The 19,702-nt window shown below is 43.2% G+C and overlaps 1 protein-coding gene across 1 annotated transcript in view; it reads right to left on the bottom strand.

The window, feature by feature from the left end:
• LOC144817762 (RING finger protein 145-like) overlaps positions 1-19,702 on the bottom strand; it is a 69,004-nt gene that overhangs the window by 9,362 nt on the left and 39,940 nt on the right. Inside the window, exons 7-9 of the mRNA XM_078674553.1 lie at positions 18,832-19,014; positions 18,109-18,256; positions 17,407-17,763 (exon numbers count right to left, since the gene is read on the bottom strand). Of these exons, the coding sequence (XP_078530679.1) occupies positions 17,407-17,763; positions 18,109-18,256; positions 18,832-19,014 (688 nt within the window). The remainder of the gene's footprint in view (positions 1-17,406; positions 17,764-18,108; positions 18,257-18,831; positions 19,015-19,702) is intronic.

Here is a 19,702-nt window from a genome sequence, read left to right as displayed (position 1 = left end):
TCAAGAACAGAGAGAATCTATAGCTGACTTTACATCTGCCTGAAGGAGACCAGCTTTTACTTGCAATTATTGTGAGTTTAAAGATGAAACCACATGGGATCAATGAATTGAAAGAACCAGCAACAGAAAGATTGCTGTCAGCTGTAGACGCAGATCTTGAGTATGGAGTAAGTCTTTCTAGGGCTATCGAAAAGTTGGATGCCCATTTTAAGGAACTATCGACTCCTGGGGAATTATCTCCTGAGAACGAAGGGAATGTGCTTTGTGGAAAAGAAGAAAGCGAGGAAGAGCGCAAGGATGTAAAAAATGGACATTGGAGCAAATCTGAACGTCCCTGTGAAGTGAAGTAGGACATTGTGATTCACACATGTTTCAGACGTGGTAACAAGGCTCGTGCAGCTTCTGCTAAGCCTTGGCCTGCCTAATCTCAGGCCTGTTTTAAGTGCAGTCGTCAGGGACATTTTGTGAGAAGGAGTCGCAGTGTACGAAAAACCACTGTAGCTCAGCTTGATGGATGTGAATTCAAGGTGCATGATGATGCTGTGGTTTCAGTGAGTACTGCCAGGAATTTGGAAACTTGGCAAAGGTTTCTGAGAAGAGTTTTGAAAACCGGCAGCAGGAGTGTGTTTTTATCTTGTTCTTGGAAGAGGTTGTGTATTCCTACTCACTTGCACCTGGACGGCTTTCACGTGCATAACTTGCCAAAGTGTACAGTCCTGTGTGCGAAACACCTGTGCTGGAGCGCAACGGAACTTACTCTCATTATGAAGAGAAGGAAACATTTTTCCCCATGGAGTAACCCCTTGTAGTCTATATGAGGAAAAGGTACCCCCGGAGTTAAATATAAGGTCCAAGAGTAAAGGGGGGAAATAGCAATTATCAAAAAGAGACACTCTTATCTGACCTATATTTCTTAACTAAATGGCCTCCATTGGGCTCATACTAAAGGCAGGTACACCATGCAACAATCAGGCAGACTGATCATTCAAAAATTATATATATATCTTTTTTATTTTCTTGAATATACAAAATAATGTTTAAGCTATTTTTTTTTATACGTCTGAAAACTTTTTTTTATATAAATTCATATCAATACAATTTGGGCAAACCTAATACAATGATTCCTTGTTATTAAAGTAACCCCTTGTGGTCTCCATCACCATTTTTTAGTACTTTCTCTGCCAGTTCCCGGCCTGAAAATAGATTTACTCCATTCCTTGGCAGGAGTAAATCTGCAGCAACTTCCAGGATGGAAATGAGTTGGGAAAAAGTGCGTGAACCCAAACTTGCAAGGCATTCCCGGGCTGCTTCCTCGTGCCGCAGCAGAGATGTGTGTGGGTGCCTGGAAGTCCCCAGGAGTCAGTGTTCTCCAGAGGCTGGTGGCCGAGGCGAGGATGGGGTTCAAACCCACGTGCATAAGACTCAGGTGAATTTATGGGGCGCCTCGTGGAGTCCTCGGACAGTAACACCCCGCCCTCTAGTGCTCTGCGGTCCACGCTTCTGTGCGGCTCAGGGGCCGAGGTTTATTGCACCAACAAGAGGGGTGAATGTTCACTGCCTTTGTATCTCAGACATTAGAATCCTCCGCCCACCTCTTTGAGGTCAATGTCTGACTTTCTGTTCTTTAGGAGCGAACTGCAAACGGGCCTGTTGCGCAAATGCTTTTGAGAATTTTTGCGGCCTTCGCCTTTAAGTGTTAGGGTTCCGAACTCTTAGCGCCAAGACGCCCTTTGAAGCGTATGTGCGCTATGTAAGCAATCTTAAACCACATTAACATTGAGGTAAGGGCACTCTGCTTCTACAGCTGGCCCTGTCAGGAAAGCCACCCACAGAAGGGCGGCCCGACTCCAGGCCGAGTTTTTTTTTGTGTACCCCTTGCACGAGTGACAAATTTCATTCATGGCTTGAGTGCGAGTCAAGCAGCCCTAAGTAAAGCCCACCACCTTCTTAAGCACCCCCAGCCCCGCCCCAGAATACTCCGCCCCAGCAGGTTTTAGGCTTCAGATCCGAAGACCGACCCCTCCCCGGTGACCCCCACCCCTTTTAATAATTCAGTCTGGGGGAGCCTTTATTTGCCCGCTCCGCCGCAGCCCCCGCTTCCTCGTGGATTCTGGTTTGGGTTTCGGGATTAGGTGAAACTAGAGCGCTTTAAACCGCTTTTGGGAGCTGAGATTAGGCGCGGCTCAGGTGAAGGCGGCTATTTTATGCATGCTTATATTAAACCGCAGGGATGAGGTGCGCGGCATCCGCAGGTGCTTGGAAGGAAAGCAGGCCACGGAGACCCCCCCCCCCCAAAGACCCGCAGACTAATCCGTGGAAACAGGAGCGGGTCTCAGGAGCGCTGTATCCATTGCAACGAGAGCCCTTTGATAACGCGCATTTAAGAGGCTGAAGGGTGACGTGTACCCCGATGCCGTGCACACCCCTGGCTCGGAGCACCGCCTCTGTAATGGATACAGGGATGGCATTCGAGGATTAACTGCGCCCAGGAGCTCCCTGGGTATCCGAGCTTTAAACCGCTCGGACAGGTGACCCCTGCTTCAGTGGCCATCTATGGAAACAGACCCTTTAAACCCCCCATGTCACGAGGTGCACGTGTGTGTTTCACCACCGCATATCACAGTTCACTAGGGTGGAGCTCTGGTGACCAGACAGGCATCGATAGAGCGACAGAAAGACAGAGGGGGCAGGTCGTCAGACAGACACAGACAGATCAAAACAGAGATACACGAACAGATCTAGAAACATAACTTGATGTTTATTGTATTGCACATGGAGGTGTAGGGGCCACACCCAAGCCTGGTGCCAAGCCAGCCACAATTCGGGTTAACTTTATTGGCCGCAGTCATGACGTCAGTCTATGAACCGTTAGGGCAGAGGTACTTCTCTCATACCCAACAAGTGTGTTTTGTCCTACACCAAATCACTGCACGTGTTCTCACCTTCCTCCGCTACAGTTTTCCTGCTCCAATGCTACTCTGAGGCGCAAGCGGCGGAAATTGTTCTTAGCAAAGTAACTGCTGAAAATACACGGAGAGCGGGAGGGGGGCGGGAAACGGACAGGGGCGGGAAACAGACAGGGGGAAGAAGGCACGGAGGGAAACAAACAAAATACACGGAGAGCGGGAGGGGGGCGGGAAACAGACAGGGGGAAGAAGGCACGGAGGGAAACAAACACGGGCTTACCTTCACTGCAAGGAGAGAAAATGGCGGACACAAGCTTCCGGATTTTGAGGATTTGTGGGCGTGGAGGGGGGCGGGAGAGGACACGAACGGCGGGAGGGGGGCGGGAGAGGACAGGGGGGGCGGGAGAGGACACGGACGGCGGGAAACGTGCACAGGACAGCGAGGGGGGGGCGGGGAGGCACACGGAGGGGGGCGGGAATGGACAGCGCATCTGAAATCACTTTCAGTGAACGGCGGGAGGGGGCGGGAGAGGACAGGGGGGGGCGGGAGAGGACACGGACGGCGGGAAACGTGCACAGGACAGCGAGGGGGGGGCGGGGAGGCACACGGAGGGGGGCGGGAATGGACAGCGCATCTGAAATCACTTTCAGTGAAAGGGGAGGGAACGGGAAAAAATGAAACTCCGCCCAGGGAAAAAATCTCGGGAACGCCCCCGAATCTGGTCCGGCCTTGACGGACAGATCCGGCACCCAATGGCTAGCCTCCATTTATGGAGCTAGCCAATGAGAGCCGGGGGACGTTCCCGAAGTCCTTATTGTTAACAAAGGATTTCACCTGCGCCGAAAAGCTGCGCAGAGCGCAGCCTTCGGCAGGCGAAACCCAAAAATGAATCTTAAAACTACTGTAGAAAACCAGTTACTTAAACCATAAACTAAAAAAGAGACTAAAAACACAAAAAAGAAAAGGTCAAGGCACTCTAGACCTGCACTGGTTTTACTTGTGTTCTAGGCAGTATGATTTATTTTGTGATATCTCAAATATATTGGTATGTGCTGAGCACCCTTCTGTTCATAAAAATGAGACTACTATAACGAAAGATAATCCAATTAAGAATGCGCAGGGAAAAGTCACCCGCACAAAAAAGAAGCCAATACTATTCAGAACGTGTGTCAGAAAGAGAGAAATGAAAGACAAAAGCAGAAACACTTTGACTCAATCATACTATCCAAAATCACAGAGAGCACTCGTTCTCATTTGAGAAAAAACAAACCATAGAAGTTTCCCCAACCTATAATAAGGCCTCAGCAAAAGCACTTAGGTGACTCCCAGTACAGAGTTTGTCAAGACCTTTGTCGCCAAATCTGATAAAGAGGCATCTTCGACTGAGATTTCCAAATACATTTAAGAACCAAAGACATTGTAGAATGTGGTCTCTAAACTGGCCCAGAAAAGCTGGGTTTACGGAGTACAGGTGCATTAGAGCAGTGGTTCTAAACCTGTGGTCAGCAAAGCCTACTGACGAGGACAGCAACTGCTTAGAAAATCAAATATTAAATGGTTCATAAAGTTTATATAAATAAAGAAGCAAAACGTACAACTGAAAATTTTAGAACGTTCTGTAAATGTGAAAGAATTTGAATATGGAGCCCAAAAATGAAACTAGTATCTCCAGATGGATTTTTGGGAGCAGCGCATCAAACTAAATAGAGTAAGTATGAGCAGAGGCCTCAACTGATTTTAGAAAAGTTCCAACCCTCTTATTAAAGGATAATGTTACTTACCCAGTAAACATCTGTTCTTGGCATGTACAGCTGTAGATTCACATGCTATGCATACTCCTGCCATCTACTGTTGGGTCCAGATGTTTGCAAGTTATTTTTCTTCGAATAAGTCTTTTCTAGTCACGAGATAGGTGACTCTTCCTTTCGGTGATAGGGTGCATGAGCATTGACTCCATTGTTAGATTGCTTTTTCTGCCATCAAGATCAGACGAAAATTACTGCGCTCCGGTCCGACGTAGTTTTTCCTTTTTTCCTCGGTGCACAAGACACTCACCATCAATGGTATTGTTTACAGTCGCGTAATCCCATTCTCTGCGTATCATATTTAAAAAAAAAACCTTCTTTTGATCAGGTAGCTTGTGGAAGGCCGTCGGGCCTAACCGCGTCGGACTGCCTCGTAGTAGATGGAACAGATTCCAATTAAATTCTGCCATCGGTGCCACGTAAAGATTCTGCGCACAGACTCACACGAAGTGTGCAACCTGTGCTTGTCTCCAGAGCACAGCGAACAGGCCTTCGATGAGTGTAGGGCTTTCTGATAGAAGAAACGTTTCGCGACCATCTGGTTTGACGTAGCGACAGGCAGAGCCAGCACACAAGTTCCATTCCGGACCTCTTCGGAGAAGACTTGGAACAAGAGGCCGGAGACACCATGGGAGCCAAGAGCTCAAGTGTATATGCAACTATTGGGAATGATTAGCATATATTTAACAAGGACCCCCTGAGTACATGGAATTGAGGTTCCTAGACCAGGGAAAAATAAACAATTGGTATGTAACAATCTAGGCAACCCAAGAGATAATAATTGGAAGGGAACTGAGCTACAACGTTAGTTTTTGTAAAAAAAATTCCACAGTTTATTCAGAATTGACAAAACACATACAATGTCACATTACTTGCTAACCATAGCCTTGATATTATCCATTCATATAGATTGCTATAAATCGGTACAACTAATATCATGGCTCTTCAAAACACGTTTGGCTTCACCGATGAAGAATTCGAGTTGCTTGTCGGCACCTCTAGCTCCTTCAATAATACCACAGGTGAATCCAATCGTCACAATGACGACACTAAGAAACTATTAGATCTCAAAAAGAAGCTTACACGCATTGAAGCCCACGGTGAATTCATGTTGGCATATTTACGTCTAGGCATCATCCCAATGGGTCTCCGTGTAAGAAATATTCCTGGTCTCTTTGTTCACTACAAGGCATTTTTAGAAAAATGGAGCAGAATTGCTAGTAGGTGCTCAAGAGACCTTATGATGCTAATAGTCGAAACCGCAAAAGAGCTAGCAGCAGAAGTGAGATCAGAAGTCGATGAACTCGAAGATAAAATCAAAAAAATGGGAAACATAGAGGATGCCATGAAAAAGATTGTAGATTGCAACAAAGAACTCGAATCATTTTCGAGCTATTTAGACAAAAGAAAAAACGACAAATTATTAAAAGATAAACGATTTGTCACGATCGAAAATACCTATCCCTACTTAAAACTAGATTTTTATAAACAAAACCATTTTACTGCAGAAAATAGGGATGAACAACAACGAGTAAATACCTTCTCACAAAGTTCTGAGTCGGAAAATGAGAATGAAGGCTATTATGAACCAGAGCCTAACTATAACCAGGCACAAGGCAGAGGAGCACATAGACACCCTTTTATAGGGAACAGAGGGATGGGACGGGGACGCCCCCAGGTCCATTTCCAGGGACAACCGAGAGGGAATTACAAACCCCAACATCAGCATCAACAACAGGAGGAACCCCAATTCATACGCGAAACAAGAAACAGGCAATATTGGAAGCAGGGAATGTAATCCCTATTTTCAATCTCTCGAAAACTGACTTAGATACATCCAGTATTACACTACTATCCAAAGGTCTCTCTTTCGTCCCTCACTCTACCCCTAATCTCTTTGAACTCTATTGCGATATTATTTCCTTTTTCCGCAAAATCCGCCTTAAGAGGTTTTTCGCAACAGATAATCATGGGGATGAAAAAACTGCCATCATAAAACCTCTAAGTCTTCCATCAACTTTTAGTCCCTCTTTAGAACAACTGGGACCAGAAGTAGCTACCTTTGAGTTGGTAGTTTTAAAAAAACTAGACCAGGCTCTGAGATTTATCCCCAAACCCATCTACAATATAGACAAAGAAGAACATCAAGCCCTATTAGCTATTTCCTCTAATAAAGACTTAACTATTAAAGGCTGCGATAAGGGAGGCGGGATTGTTCTCATTGACACCGCCCAATATGAATTAAATATGTTGAAAATGTTAGACGACAGTACATTTTACACCCCAATCCAAACGCACTCCCCATTAAACTTATCTAAAAAAATAATGTATTTGACAAAAACAGCCTTAGACGATGGATTTATCAACATGAAGGAATTTGAATTTTTAAACCACAATCTAGGTAAAACTGCATGCATATATGGGCTCCCTAAGATCCATAAAAATCTGAATGATCTACCCTATCGTCCAATAGTTTCAACCATAGGCACCGCCACTGAACCACTATCCAAATATATAGATAACTATCTGCGTCCGTTCATATCAAAAATCAAATCCTATGTGCGGGACACGGGTGATATGATACAAAAAACAGAAGGATTAGCCTTTAATTCCAAACGAGACCTTTTAGTCACTATGGACGTTGAGTCCCTTTATAGCAATATTCCACTAGCCGAAGCAATGAAAACCACATCTTGGTTCATTGACCTGCATAACATCTCTTGCCCTAAAACATTTCTACTGGCATGCCTGGAAATTGTTCTAATTGATAATTTTTTCGAATTTGGATCCAATACTTATCGCCAGATCAAAGGCGTAAGTATGGGCGCATCAGTGGCACCTTCGATCGCAAATATATACATGGCGGCATTTGAGGAGAAATACATCCACAATGAGATGGCCCCTTTTTTCGAGTCTGTCTCCCATTGGTCCAGATACATAGATGACATTTTCTTTGTCTGGACTGATGGGAGGGAGACTCTAGAGGAGTTTATCTCTTGGATAAATGAAGCGTACCTTAATCTTCATTTCACGTCGCACACCAGTTGCGAAAAGGTGGAGTTTTTGGATATCGAAATAATAAATGATGCGGGCTACCTTAAAGTTGACTTACATGTAAAGCCCACAGCTAGGAACACCTTGCTGCATTACAGCAGCTTTCATCCAAGATCACAAAAAGATTCCATCCCATTTTCTCAATTCTTACGAGTCAGACGAAATTGTACAAGTTTAGCTGACTTCGACCGACAAGCCCTAATTATGAGAAGCAAATTTATTGAGAGAGGCTATCCTCATCGGTTAGTGAGACATTCCTACAAACGTGCCCGTTACTATGACCGAGATTGCTTACTCAAACCCAAACCCTTGAAAACCAACGAACAGGTTGTATGTATAACAAAACATTCAACTATTGATGCCAAAATCAAACATGTAATAAACTCGAATTGGCACATCTTGAACAGCAACTGTTCCTCTGAACAGAAATTAGCCAAACCCCCCTTTGCCTATAAAAGAAACAAAAATATAAAAGAATACATTGTCCACTCACGTTTTAAAACCACAGTGATTGGAAGAAATTTGACACAAAGGTCGATTGTATCAAACAACCCAATTAAAGGAACCTTTCCTTGCTCCTCCTGCTCCTCCTGCACTAATATCTTGAGAGGAGAGGAATTCACTCATAATGGCCATAAAACAAATGCAAAAGAAATGTGGAACTGTAGGTCCTCGAATTTGATCTACTTTATACAATGCCCCTCCCTCCTGGGATATATAGGAGAAACTTCCCGTATGATCCAGACACGTCTCAATGAACATCGCTCTGCGATTAGAACTAAGAAACTTGCTGCCCCAATGGTAAAACATTTTCTGGAAAAAGGACACAGTGCCGAAGACTTTACTTGGAGAGTCTTAGAAAAAATTCACACCCCAGATGCCAATGGTGGATCAGCAATCAGAAAGAAAAGGGAGGTGTTCTGGATTTTTGTTTTTAACACCTTCCGTGAGGGATTGAACAGTGAACTGCCATGGGAACATGCCATATGCTAAGTCACCGTTAATTCTTTATAGCCCTACTAACCTCCTGCACTATTTTTTAGATAAATTAGCTCCCTTGTATATGAGTTCTCTGTCACTTAAAATTTCAAAGAAACATGAACGAAATCCTCTGTGAAAAACCCTTAATAGTATCCTCAATAGCAACTAACTGCCCTACTTAATAGCCCCTTTTTGGTTGCTATATAAATCTTCAAGGATACATAAATTTTATATTGAAGCGCTATTTCATAGAGGGAGTATAGTCCCCCCTTTGTTGTTACTAGTAGGGATTCTGTTAATATTATTCTTTCTTCTATCTCAATGCCTTGACGCATCATTTGTTCAGGGTAACGTTCACGCGTCAACAGGAAGTTCAGAGAGTATCCTCACCCGGCTTGCTTTAGAAATATAGTCCTCTCTCTATCGCGCCACAATAGTAAGTCCCTTCTTTCTCTCTATACGGAGCACACCTGATGTACATCGGCCAATTAGTCGCATCATCATAAAAACGCGACTCTCGGCGCATCCAGGTATTATCCATCCGGACACGTCTGCAGAAACCCCGCGTCCCGCCGCCGGAAATCGAGAGCCCTGTTAATGTATATTGGGTAAGATCTTCTTATCACTTAGCGTGATATTCTCACCTCTGGCTTACTATTTACTTATACAATTCGTCCCTCTTTACCTTTCAGACAAGAAGTTATTTTAAACCTCATCTTATCAACTCTTTTGGAAGTAAACTAACAAGGTAATTAAATCTATCTGTTACTGCATTGAAAATACCAACAAAGTTCCTGTTGTCTTAAATTTAAACAAATATTTTACTCTAAAATATTTCCCTGTAAAACACAGGAGATTACCTCCAACAAGATCCCCACATCACGAGGATTGCGTTATCGTAGTACCGAGTCACCAAGCCCACCCTTGGCCCAAGTGATTCATAGATTCCGGTTGGCGGGATTAAATGATATTCTGTCAAATTTTTCAGGTAATTTACCGACTTCACTCGATAATGTGTAGAGAAAACGTAATTTCTACACACATTTGGTTAAAATAAATTACTAAACTTCGAAATTTATGTTCGTAGGAAATATAAGACCAAAAAAAACTATGACCTAAAAGCATCAAATAGTAAAGACTGAACTTGGAAACCTATCCAGGACACAAATTGAATTAGGTAAAAATCATCAATTTAAATGCCTTGATATCGAGACACTAATTATTGACTTGTATACAACAGTACCCTTTTTTCCCCCCCCTTTTTTTCTTCTGGTCTATAGTGTTATCTCCAGAAACCAAGAGAGGAAAACCTCTCACTTAGAACCAGATCCAGACATCGAGCTTTACATATTATCCTTCGTTTTCTTGTAAGTGCCTACAATTATTAGATGCATCTTTTTATCTTACGAAACGTAGAAGTTCATTTATTTCCAGAAAATAGGATAGTAAAATCTCTCACCTACAACCAGATATAGCCATTGAGCTTTACATATAATCCTTTGTCTCCATGTAAGTGTCTTACAACTATTGGATGTATCGTACTATCTAATGAAACTTAGAAGTTCCTTCATAATTGGATCTAGGAACTTCCCACTATATATTCCTTTTTAAGCTCATGGATTCTGACTGTTGGAACCACTAATCATAGAAACAAAGAAACTACAATATACCCCATACAGTATATCAATTCTTGTCAGTGTATGCTATAGTTGGAATCACTGCATTAAGATTAATCATACTATCTGTAAACCCGCAAAAGGTCCCTAGAGAATCGCATAGCTTCACAATAATATCCGTTGGCTTGTTCCTACTAGAGGTCCACTTATTTGTTACTATTCCATCATTGCCTTTCAATTTTGTCGATGCCAGTAAAGCAAGGAAACAAAATCAAAAATGTGGATATGTCAAAACATTGTGACTAATGTAAATAGGAAAGTACAATCTGAGACTACTGTTAGAATTTGTAAACTGTATCTCTTAAACCATGCTTTAATGAATACACTTGATAATATGTATAATTTTCCTTGTTACATACATTTCCTTTTAGAAATTTTGGTGGCTGCTCCAGAAGAAGGCGCTGGTTCGCCGAAACGCGCGTAGAGAAATATCTTGCCACACTCTCTCACAATTTTTTTACCTTACATGTATTTCTATATATAATTGGATTTTTTTATATGATGTTCTGATTCTTTTACTGTGTAAAATTCATTATTGTTGATTTTAATTTTGAAATGTGACATTGTATGTGTTTTGTCAATTCTGAATAAACTGTGGAATTTTTTTTACAAAAACTAACGTTGTAGCTCAGTTCCCTTCCAATTACTATCTCTTGGGTTGCCTAGATTGTTACATACCAATTGACTATTGGGAATGATGGCATCTTGCATCATGATCGTTCCCCATGCCAGGCATCAAATGCATCCCTTAAAAGAATGCTTGTCGAGTCAGTGGAACCAATCGCGGGGTCTGTTAATCAATCTAGTGTTGGAAAGCGGCTGTACTCATCACTCTCTGCAGTGGTGGAACACACAAAATGTAACAAAAGAAAGGCCCTTCATATACCCAGTTCCACAGACAATGCTAACAGTGGATGCATCCCTCACTGGCTGGGCTCCTCATCTTCAACACCACAGAGTGCAAGGCCTGTGGAGTCATCAGCAAAAAACTCTCCACATAAACCATCTAGAGGTGCTAACAGTGTTTCAAGCGCTCAAAGCACTTCAGACTCACCTGGTCGGCAAAACTGTCCTAGTTCGTACCAACAACATGACATCTATGTATTACATACAAAAACAGGGGGGGGGAGGGGGCACACTCGCTCCAACTGTCACACTTGGTCCAAGACATTTGGAGGTGGGCCATTCTCTACAAAATCTATCTCATAGCGAAACACCTCCCAGGAGTGAACAATCAGATTGGGGATCTTCTCAGCAGACAGAGACAGCAAATATACGAATGGGAACATCATCCTCAATTTCTCGTCCCATACTTTCAAAGTTGGAGAGTCCCTCAAATAGATCTTTTTACCACACACTAAAATGCAAAACACCCAAACTTCCCCTCCGGGTACCCACACCCGCTCTCCAAAGGCAATGCACTGTGGATGAACTACTCAGAGATATTTGCCTACACTTTTCGCCTCTCCCACTCATTCCATGAGTGGTTCGGAAACTCAGATAAACATCCCTCACACTGATCCTAGTAGCTCGCACATGGCCTGTCAACCGTGGTTCACAACCCTGTTGGAGCTCTCACTAGTTCCACATCAAAAGCTACACCTCACATCCAGTCTCCTCATAGAGCCATGGAGAAATCAGATACCCAGATCCCAAACAACTGAAACCTGAGATCTAGCTCCTGAAATCATAGAGTTTGGTTATCTAAATCTACCACCTGACTGTATGATCATCATCAAAGAGGCCCAATGGCCTACTACAAGAGCCTGTTATGCAGCTAAATGGAAACGTTTTGTGATGCTTCAATACAAAATATTTGCCACCTGTTATACTTGCAGCAGTCAGGATTGGCTTACACTTCTATCTGACTACATCTCGCTGCAATAGCTGGGTATTTACAAAATGGGCAACATTTATCACTTTTCAGAGTGCCCGTAATTAAAGCTTTCATGGAAGGACTTAAGAGAATTATATAACCAAGACTTCCACCTGCCCCAGTGTGGAATCCTAACATAGTCCCCACTAGATTAATGGGCCCACTTTTTGAACCCATGCATAAATGTGAGCCACAGTTTCTCTGCCTTTCATATCAATCAGTCGGTTGAATTACCAGTATTCTTTCCTCAACCTGATTCAGTGGCAGAACGAGCTCTACGCACCTTCAATGTCAGAAGCTCCCTTTTATATTACATTGAAAGGACAAAATCATTTTGTAAAACCAAACAACTTTTTGTTGCTTCTGCTCCACCACACAAGGGCCATCCCATAAACAAGTCAGGTATTGCCAGGTGGATGGTTAAATGCATTCAAACTTGCTATGCAAAAGGAAAAAGAACTTTAACTACACCCCCTAGAGCGCATGCCACTCGCAAAATATGGGCTACTATGGCTTTCTTGGGAAACACCCCAATAGTTGACATTTGTAAAGCTGAAACATGGTCTACACCACACACATTCACCAAACACTATTGTGTAGATGTGTTAGCGAGACAACAAGCTAATGTGGGCCAGGCAGTACTTAAAACACTGTTTCAGACAACTCCAACAGCTACAGGTTAGCTACCGCTTTGGGAGAATACTGCTGTATAATCTATGCAAGGCATGTGATCTACAGGTCACATGCATCGAACGGGTGTTACCCACCCTGTAAACATCTGTTCTTGGCATGTACAGCTGTAGATTCACATGCGCCCACCCGCCTCTCCGGGTACCAGTAACTGTACATCTTTTCTACATACATACGCATAGACATCTCTATTCTTTACTTACTAGATCCATTCTAACCCTCTGGAGGAAAATAATCTAACAATGGAGTTGATGCCCATGCACACTATCACTGAAAGGAGAAGTCACCTACCTTGTGACTGGAAAAGACTTCTTCGAAGAAAAACAACTTGCAAACATCCGTACCCAACACTAGGTGGCAGGAGTATGCAAAGCATGTGATCTACAGCTCACATTCCTCGAACATGTACTTTTTTCTTTCTTTCAATATTTGTCCTTGGCTTCCAGTAATGGCTCAGAGGGAATCTCCGGTTTCCAACAATGATTCAGTGGGGGTCCAGAAATTATTAAGGGCCACAGCATTAGACAATTCTAGAATTCGTAAGATTTAGCTAGCTTCCAAAATCCCAAACCCAAATAAGATTACAGGTATTTTTCTATTGAGCAGACAAAGTGAATGTCTGAACAGTGGCCTTGAAGAACTTGTGTGAAAGAGGTGAGTGCAGAACATGAACGTCTTTCCTTCAGGAAGCATGAACAGCATTCTCTGAAGGTACAGTTGCAATCTTGTGTTTGACACAAATAAAATAATTCTATCCACAAAGTTACTGTTCAGGAGCATACCCCCCACCTTCACAGATTGAAAGACTGTGGTATGTAGTAGCAATCCCAGCATTGTTAGTTTAACATACCGTTTGATTTTAAACTCCACCAGAATTTATTACAAGACGTTCCAATCCGTATACACAAGAGTTTTGTGTTTGTCACAATGTTGAGACTTAGACAGGTAAGGACCTCTCAAAACCAGGGGCGAGGATCTCACCTTGCATATGACAGTCAGACAAACAGATGTGCAACCAGCCTAGCAATAAGATCCTGAGGTGACTAGTAGGGCTACATGCGTGAAGGCGGATTAACTGGCATCCAGATCAGCTTGATTATGGCTATTTCAGTTCTTTGCCATCAGCACAGAGACTAAAGGTCACTTGCAGTTCTCCCTCCATCAACATCTTCATTTGAAGTAGCTTTTACATCAGAAAGCATCCTCCTTTCCAATCACTGAAGGTTTGGCTACCTCCATCCGCCAAATCCCCCAAGCGGCTAACAGATTAACCTCTCACTAATTTTCTTCTACATTACATTTCATCCGCCGTTCATAAACTATCATGGAATTAACCCCTAGGTTCTCAAATATCCTCTCCAAATTCCCCATTTCTCATTTCAACAACACCCACCTCTGTGACTGAACTACAAAGGACGTGCAGTGACTGGCATCACATCAATTTAGTCTACCTTCACATATCACGGAGTCCAATCACTACGCGATAATCCTGAACTGGTCATGTTAGCCCTTCCTTGCTCTGTGGCACCACAACCCCCCTACACTGGTCTGACCATCTGTTTAACCCACTGCATGTTGGTTTCCATTAGCAACATAAACACACCAAACGAGTCTTGGGCCACTGTATAAAAGTCAACCTAAACCATCCATAATCACAGCAAACTAATTTTAAAACCTCCCTGTGGACTGTCTCAAACTTTTCCCTCTATCCACACCAACTTAAGATGCGGATACCATTATCCCGTTCCCAATAACTATTGAACCATTGATAGAAAAGATCCTCTCAGTTAAAAAGAAACCAACAGAGACCAACTTTCACCACCTTGGTAAACTTAAAACAAACTTCAACAAAAGAGTGATACACAAGTTCAAAAAGATGTTATAGAAAATCAAATTCCCTGAGAGAACCTTGCATCCCTCTACAATCCCCACAACTCTCACAAAAGCAACATGATCTCAGACAAATAAAGTGATTACATCACCGGCATCCAGAAGCCCAACAATGACAGAAAAAACTGTTTCTAAATTGTAAAACACTGCTGCAATCATCCACTTACCCACTTCCAGACAGGAAGATGAGTTGGCTTTATTTGAACAAATGCTGAAAGGAGTAAGCTTGATTGAGGGTGTGGTGCAGATTTACTTAGAACCCCAAATTTCTAATTATAATGTTGAAATGACTTTGGTCTTAGAAGATGTCACAGGAACTTAGAGAAAGGGGTGGTTTATAACACATTTAGATCAAATTCCGTTGGGAGGATCATTGAGAACGGGTATGGTGGGGTTGACTGTGGTAGATCTCAAAATTAGAAGGTCCTCGTGATCTTTAACTGCCTGAGGCTCACTACGGAGATGCACTAGCCTCCTTTCCACATTTCCTACCTGGTACTACATATCACAGTTCGTCGTTTAAATGCGTGCCTCTCTCTCTGCAATTTAACTCCTGTAAAGCATCTAATTTCCCGATAACCATGTCAACCATCATGGTTCACATGAGGAGGTACCATGAAGCTTCACGATTCAGAGACTTTTATACTCATGTGGAAAGCTTTTACACACCTGGACATGAAAAAAACAGAGTAACAATATCTACAACCTGCATGCCAAACAAAAACAAAATAAATAAAAGTGTCATAGCAATAAAGAAGTGCATCCTTTTGGACAGGAGAGACAGATTGAGATAAACAAAATTCCCAAGGTCAAGCAGGTAAAGAGACTATATTTCCCCAGATCATTAAAATAACAGAAAGCTGTTAGTCTCCTAATAATAAAGGAGAAAAGTGTATAATCCCACTTTGAAGTGAAACAGAAGCGGTGGTCTCAGGTAATAAGAACTTCAGATTTCGTAGCCTAAGGATATAATGTCTCTAAAGGTGCACAACACAACAATCCTCTCTTTCAATACACATGGACAAGTATTTTCTAGCCATTTACTCTACTAAGGTTGGGATACTGATTAATGGTACTAACAAATGAGGTATAAATTGGCAGGTTTAACGTAGCTGCACTCGAAACAGCAACAACTCTGAAATTAGCCCCAGCCAGAGGTTAATGCAAGCCAGTTTACACAGAGCTGGGATATCAAAGGTGACTGCAGGAATTTTCTATTTACCAACCACTGGTGGAACCAGGAGTGGGATTGAAGTAATTTTTTTATCAAATTATATATTCCTGAATTGTGACAGGATAGGTAGAAGAAAAAAAGATTCGATGACACAAATGCCAGATGGTTAATATTGGGAGCCGTGAGAGAAGTTGAAGTTAAAAGTACTTATAAAGCGCACGGCTACCAGGCGGTTTCTTGGCGCTAGGGATGCAAACCCTGGATGGCAGAAGTGCAGGTGCTAGGGCGAGAAGGCTTGTGAGAAGAGGAATGTCTTCAGCGCCCTGCGGAACTCAGAATAGGAGGCGACAGACCTGATGGTGACAGAAAGGGTGTTCCAAAAGGTGGGGGCGAGGACAGAGAACTTCATGCCCCCAGATTTTTTCTTCCGAAAGCGAGGTACAGAGAGAAGGGACTGAGAGGAGGAGCGCAGCTCTCTGCTGGGTGTGTAAATTTTAATTTCGGAGTTGATGAAGGCTGGAGCAGTCCCAGCGCAGGCCTGGAAGGTCGTGCAGCCCAACTTAAATAGAGCACGTTCTCTGATTGGGAGCCAGTGCAGGGCTTTAAGCAGAGGAGTGACGTGGTGTGATTTGGAAAGGCCATAAATGAGGCGAGCAGCTTGGTTTTGGACCAATTGAAGGCGCCGGAGGTCATAGGCGGGAAGACCATTATACAAAATGTTGCCATAATCCAGGCATGACAAGACCATGGCCATGAGAATGAGTTTCAGAGCCGGGAGGGAAAAGAAACGAGATATCTTACGAATAGTGCTAAGGATAAAAAAACAAGATGAGACCACTGTGCTAATCTGGGAATGCAGAGTAAGGTGTTGGTGTTATCCCTAGTGTATCGGCGTCGAACTCCCTACAATTCTTGCTCACGTCTCAAATATCTACCCCTAATCAAATTCAGAGCAGATCACGGATAGGTGGTCACTGAGGAAGTATGAAGAGCAACAAAAGTAACTAAGGACCAACACAGGGAAAACTGTACCACTACCTGCAACACAAAATACATGTTAAAAGCAAATAAAAACAAATACAGCTTATAAGTTTTAAATTCATTCTATAAAGCATGCTACACAGCCACAGAGGAGGCCGTTCCTTCTTCTACCTCGCCACTAAGTCGCCCCCCCCACCTCCGAACATCACCCTTATTAGCGGACTTCAGAAACAGACTCAAAACCTGGCTTTTCGACTGAGCGCACCAACCCAGTACCTGGAAACCCTCACAGGTGACAATCTGCACTTCACATATACTGATTGAGGGTCTATTGGGGTCAAGAGGAACTGCTTTAAAAGATGCTCTGGTTACCTGGAAGCAGATTGCGCACACGTCGTTGTGAGCAAACAGCTGCTCTTTGGTGGCATTAGGAAGAGAGTTGATCTTTTTGGCAGCTTCTCTCCGCAGCAGAAAACTCTTCCAGCCTGACTGGGCCCGCAGCCAGACATTCAGGTAGGAGTGTATGATAATGACCGAGGCGCCCATCCAGCTCCATTCACCAAAAATGGACTCCCATGTGCCATATCCAACCACACAGACGGCCACCAGGAACTCCAGCACCCTGCTCACAGCGTTGACGTAATAAATGATCTCGTCCATCTTCTCCAAGGGGTTGTCCTGGACCAGCTCGATCATGAACAGGGTGTAGACAAAGATGGTTCCCATCACCTGCAGGAAGAGTTGGCAAACATTAATGGGATCATGACTATTGAAAATACAGCGATCTGGTTGACACCAAAGATAAGAGATTCTCAGAGGTCAAACTCCAAGGACCAGGATTCAGGAAGTTCAGTTCCAACAAGAGTCTCCTGCACACTTGAAACCTTCAAAGACAAGTCCATAAAGAAGAAAAATACTCATCTTCAAGGAACAGACGAGAAGGGGTCACTTTAAGCTGGAGGCAAAAGTTACAATCAAAAACAAACATTGAGATAATAGAATAAAATCAGTGAAAATACGCATCCAGATAGTGGTAACCAGCTACAAAATTTAAGGTACCGACAATAGCCTCACCTGTAGAGAGGTAAGCATGCAGCTGGAGACCAGAATAAGCAACCAGAAATCCATGTGGAAGAAGCGGGATATTTTGTATGCCATAAACGAGGGAAAAATCAACAGGAAGAGACACATACTAACGCCACGGATATGCTTCCAAGGACTCCTGGGGAAAAACAAAAAGGTGGGACACTAGATCAGTTCTCTTGTAGATCCTTTAAAATGTAGACAGGGGGAGTAAAAAGACAAGCACATAAAATGCAGACCCAACCTATGTGAACCCTTTCCTTCCGAGCATAACTGGGCCAACCTACAGTAGATGGTGGCTTCATATTTACATTCAATTATATTGCACATTCTCAGAGCCCCTAAACACTGAAGATGCAGAAAGGTGCAGTACATTCTTCTCCCCTGTTAGCTGTACTGCACTTACTGTACACTTGTAACATGGCTAGACTGTTAGTAGAGGCTGCTTTCACAACTGTATACACTGAGGGATGCTCTCTTAGATGCACTCTGGAGAGGGGTTTACTCTTTCTGTGTAAGACCAGTGATAATAGATTACCAGATCACCCATTCGGGTCTTCCTCCTAGTTTTACACCTACACATCCATGCATACGTTTCCTCATGAGGGCGTACCCTCACCTGAAGGCATTACTAAATCTTCCTGCATTGAGCAAGTATGTGATGTCCTCCTCCCTCATCACTGCCCTCATTTTAAGCCTATATTTATTTTTTACCTGTTGCGAGATGCGCCCAGCGACAGCACAATGGGGTCAGTGATTTCAATCATGGACTGCAAGGTTGACGTCACAACGATGAACAGGATGATGCTAAGGAGGAAGGTTCGCTGGAGAACCTGAAGATCGAGCAGTCCAGTCTGGAGGGCCAGAAGCAGCAGGGTCACCCCTTCTGTCACTCCCCTGTAGATGGAAGGATCCTACATTAAAGGTTGTGAAGGAATTACCCACAGTCACTCATTATAAACACTGAATACAAATACATCCATATATTTGTCACTCGCATGGACAGTATATATTAGAGTGGTCCCAGTGTAGTGGTAACATTGGAGTAAGAAGGGAAGGAAAAAATTCAAAACAACATACAAGATTAACCCCTTCGGTGCTGATGACGGCTCCCGGTCGTCATCAGTTACGGTGGGCGTGTGCTGATGACAGCCGGGAGCCGCCATGACCACGTCCGCGATCGGAATGTGCCGCACAGGCGCAGAATTCCAGCCGCAGCCAGGGGGTTAGATAAACAAAGCGGCTATTATCCCAGTGTTATTTAATCACAATGGAAATATGCATCTATGCAAAGAACAAATCTTGAGTCAACCTATAAGGGTAACAAAATTCAAAGTAACAGTGCCCGGAAAGGAGGGAGATGGGGATTGAGATGTGAAAGTGAAAGTACGTGGTGGGGACATAAAATCACAAGCAATTCTGGAATATATTCTTTATATGTCGGGTACAATTTCATCAAAGTACACAAAATATATACACAATTGCCATGTAACACAGAAATTCACAGTATATTCATTACTGTTGAATGAATTAGTAAAAGTTAAAGTGTTGACGTTTCACATTGAGGCAGTTTCTTAGATTGATT

The sequence above is a fragment of the Lissotriton helveticus genome, chromosome 2_1 (genome assembly GCF_964261635.1).
Source record: "Lissotriton helveticus chromosome 2_1, aLisHel1.1, whole genome shotgun sequence".
NCBI lineage: Eukaryota > Metazoa > Chordata > Amphibia > Caudata > Salamandridae > Lissotriton > Lissotriton helveticus.
This window is presented reverse-complemented; position numbering and strand designations above follow the sequence as displayed.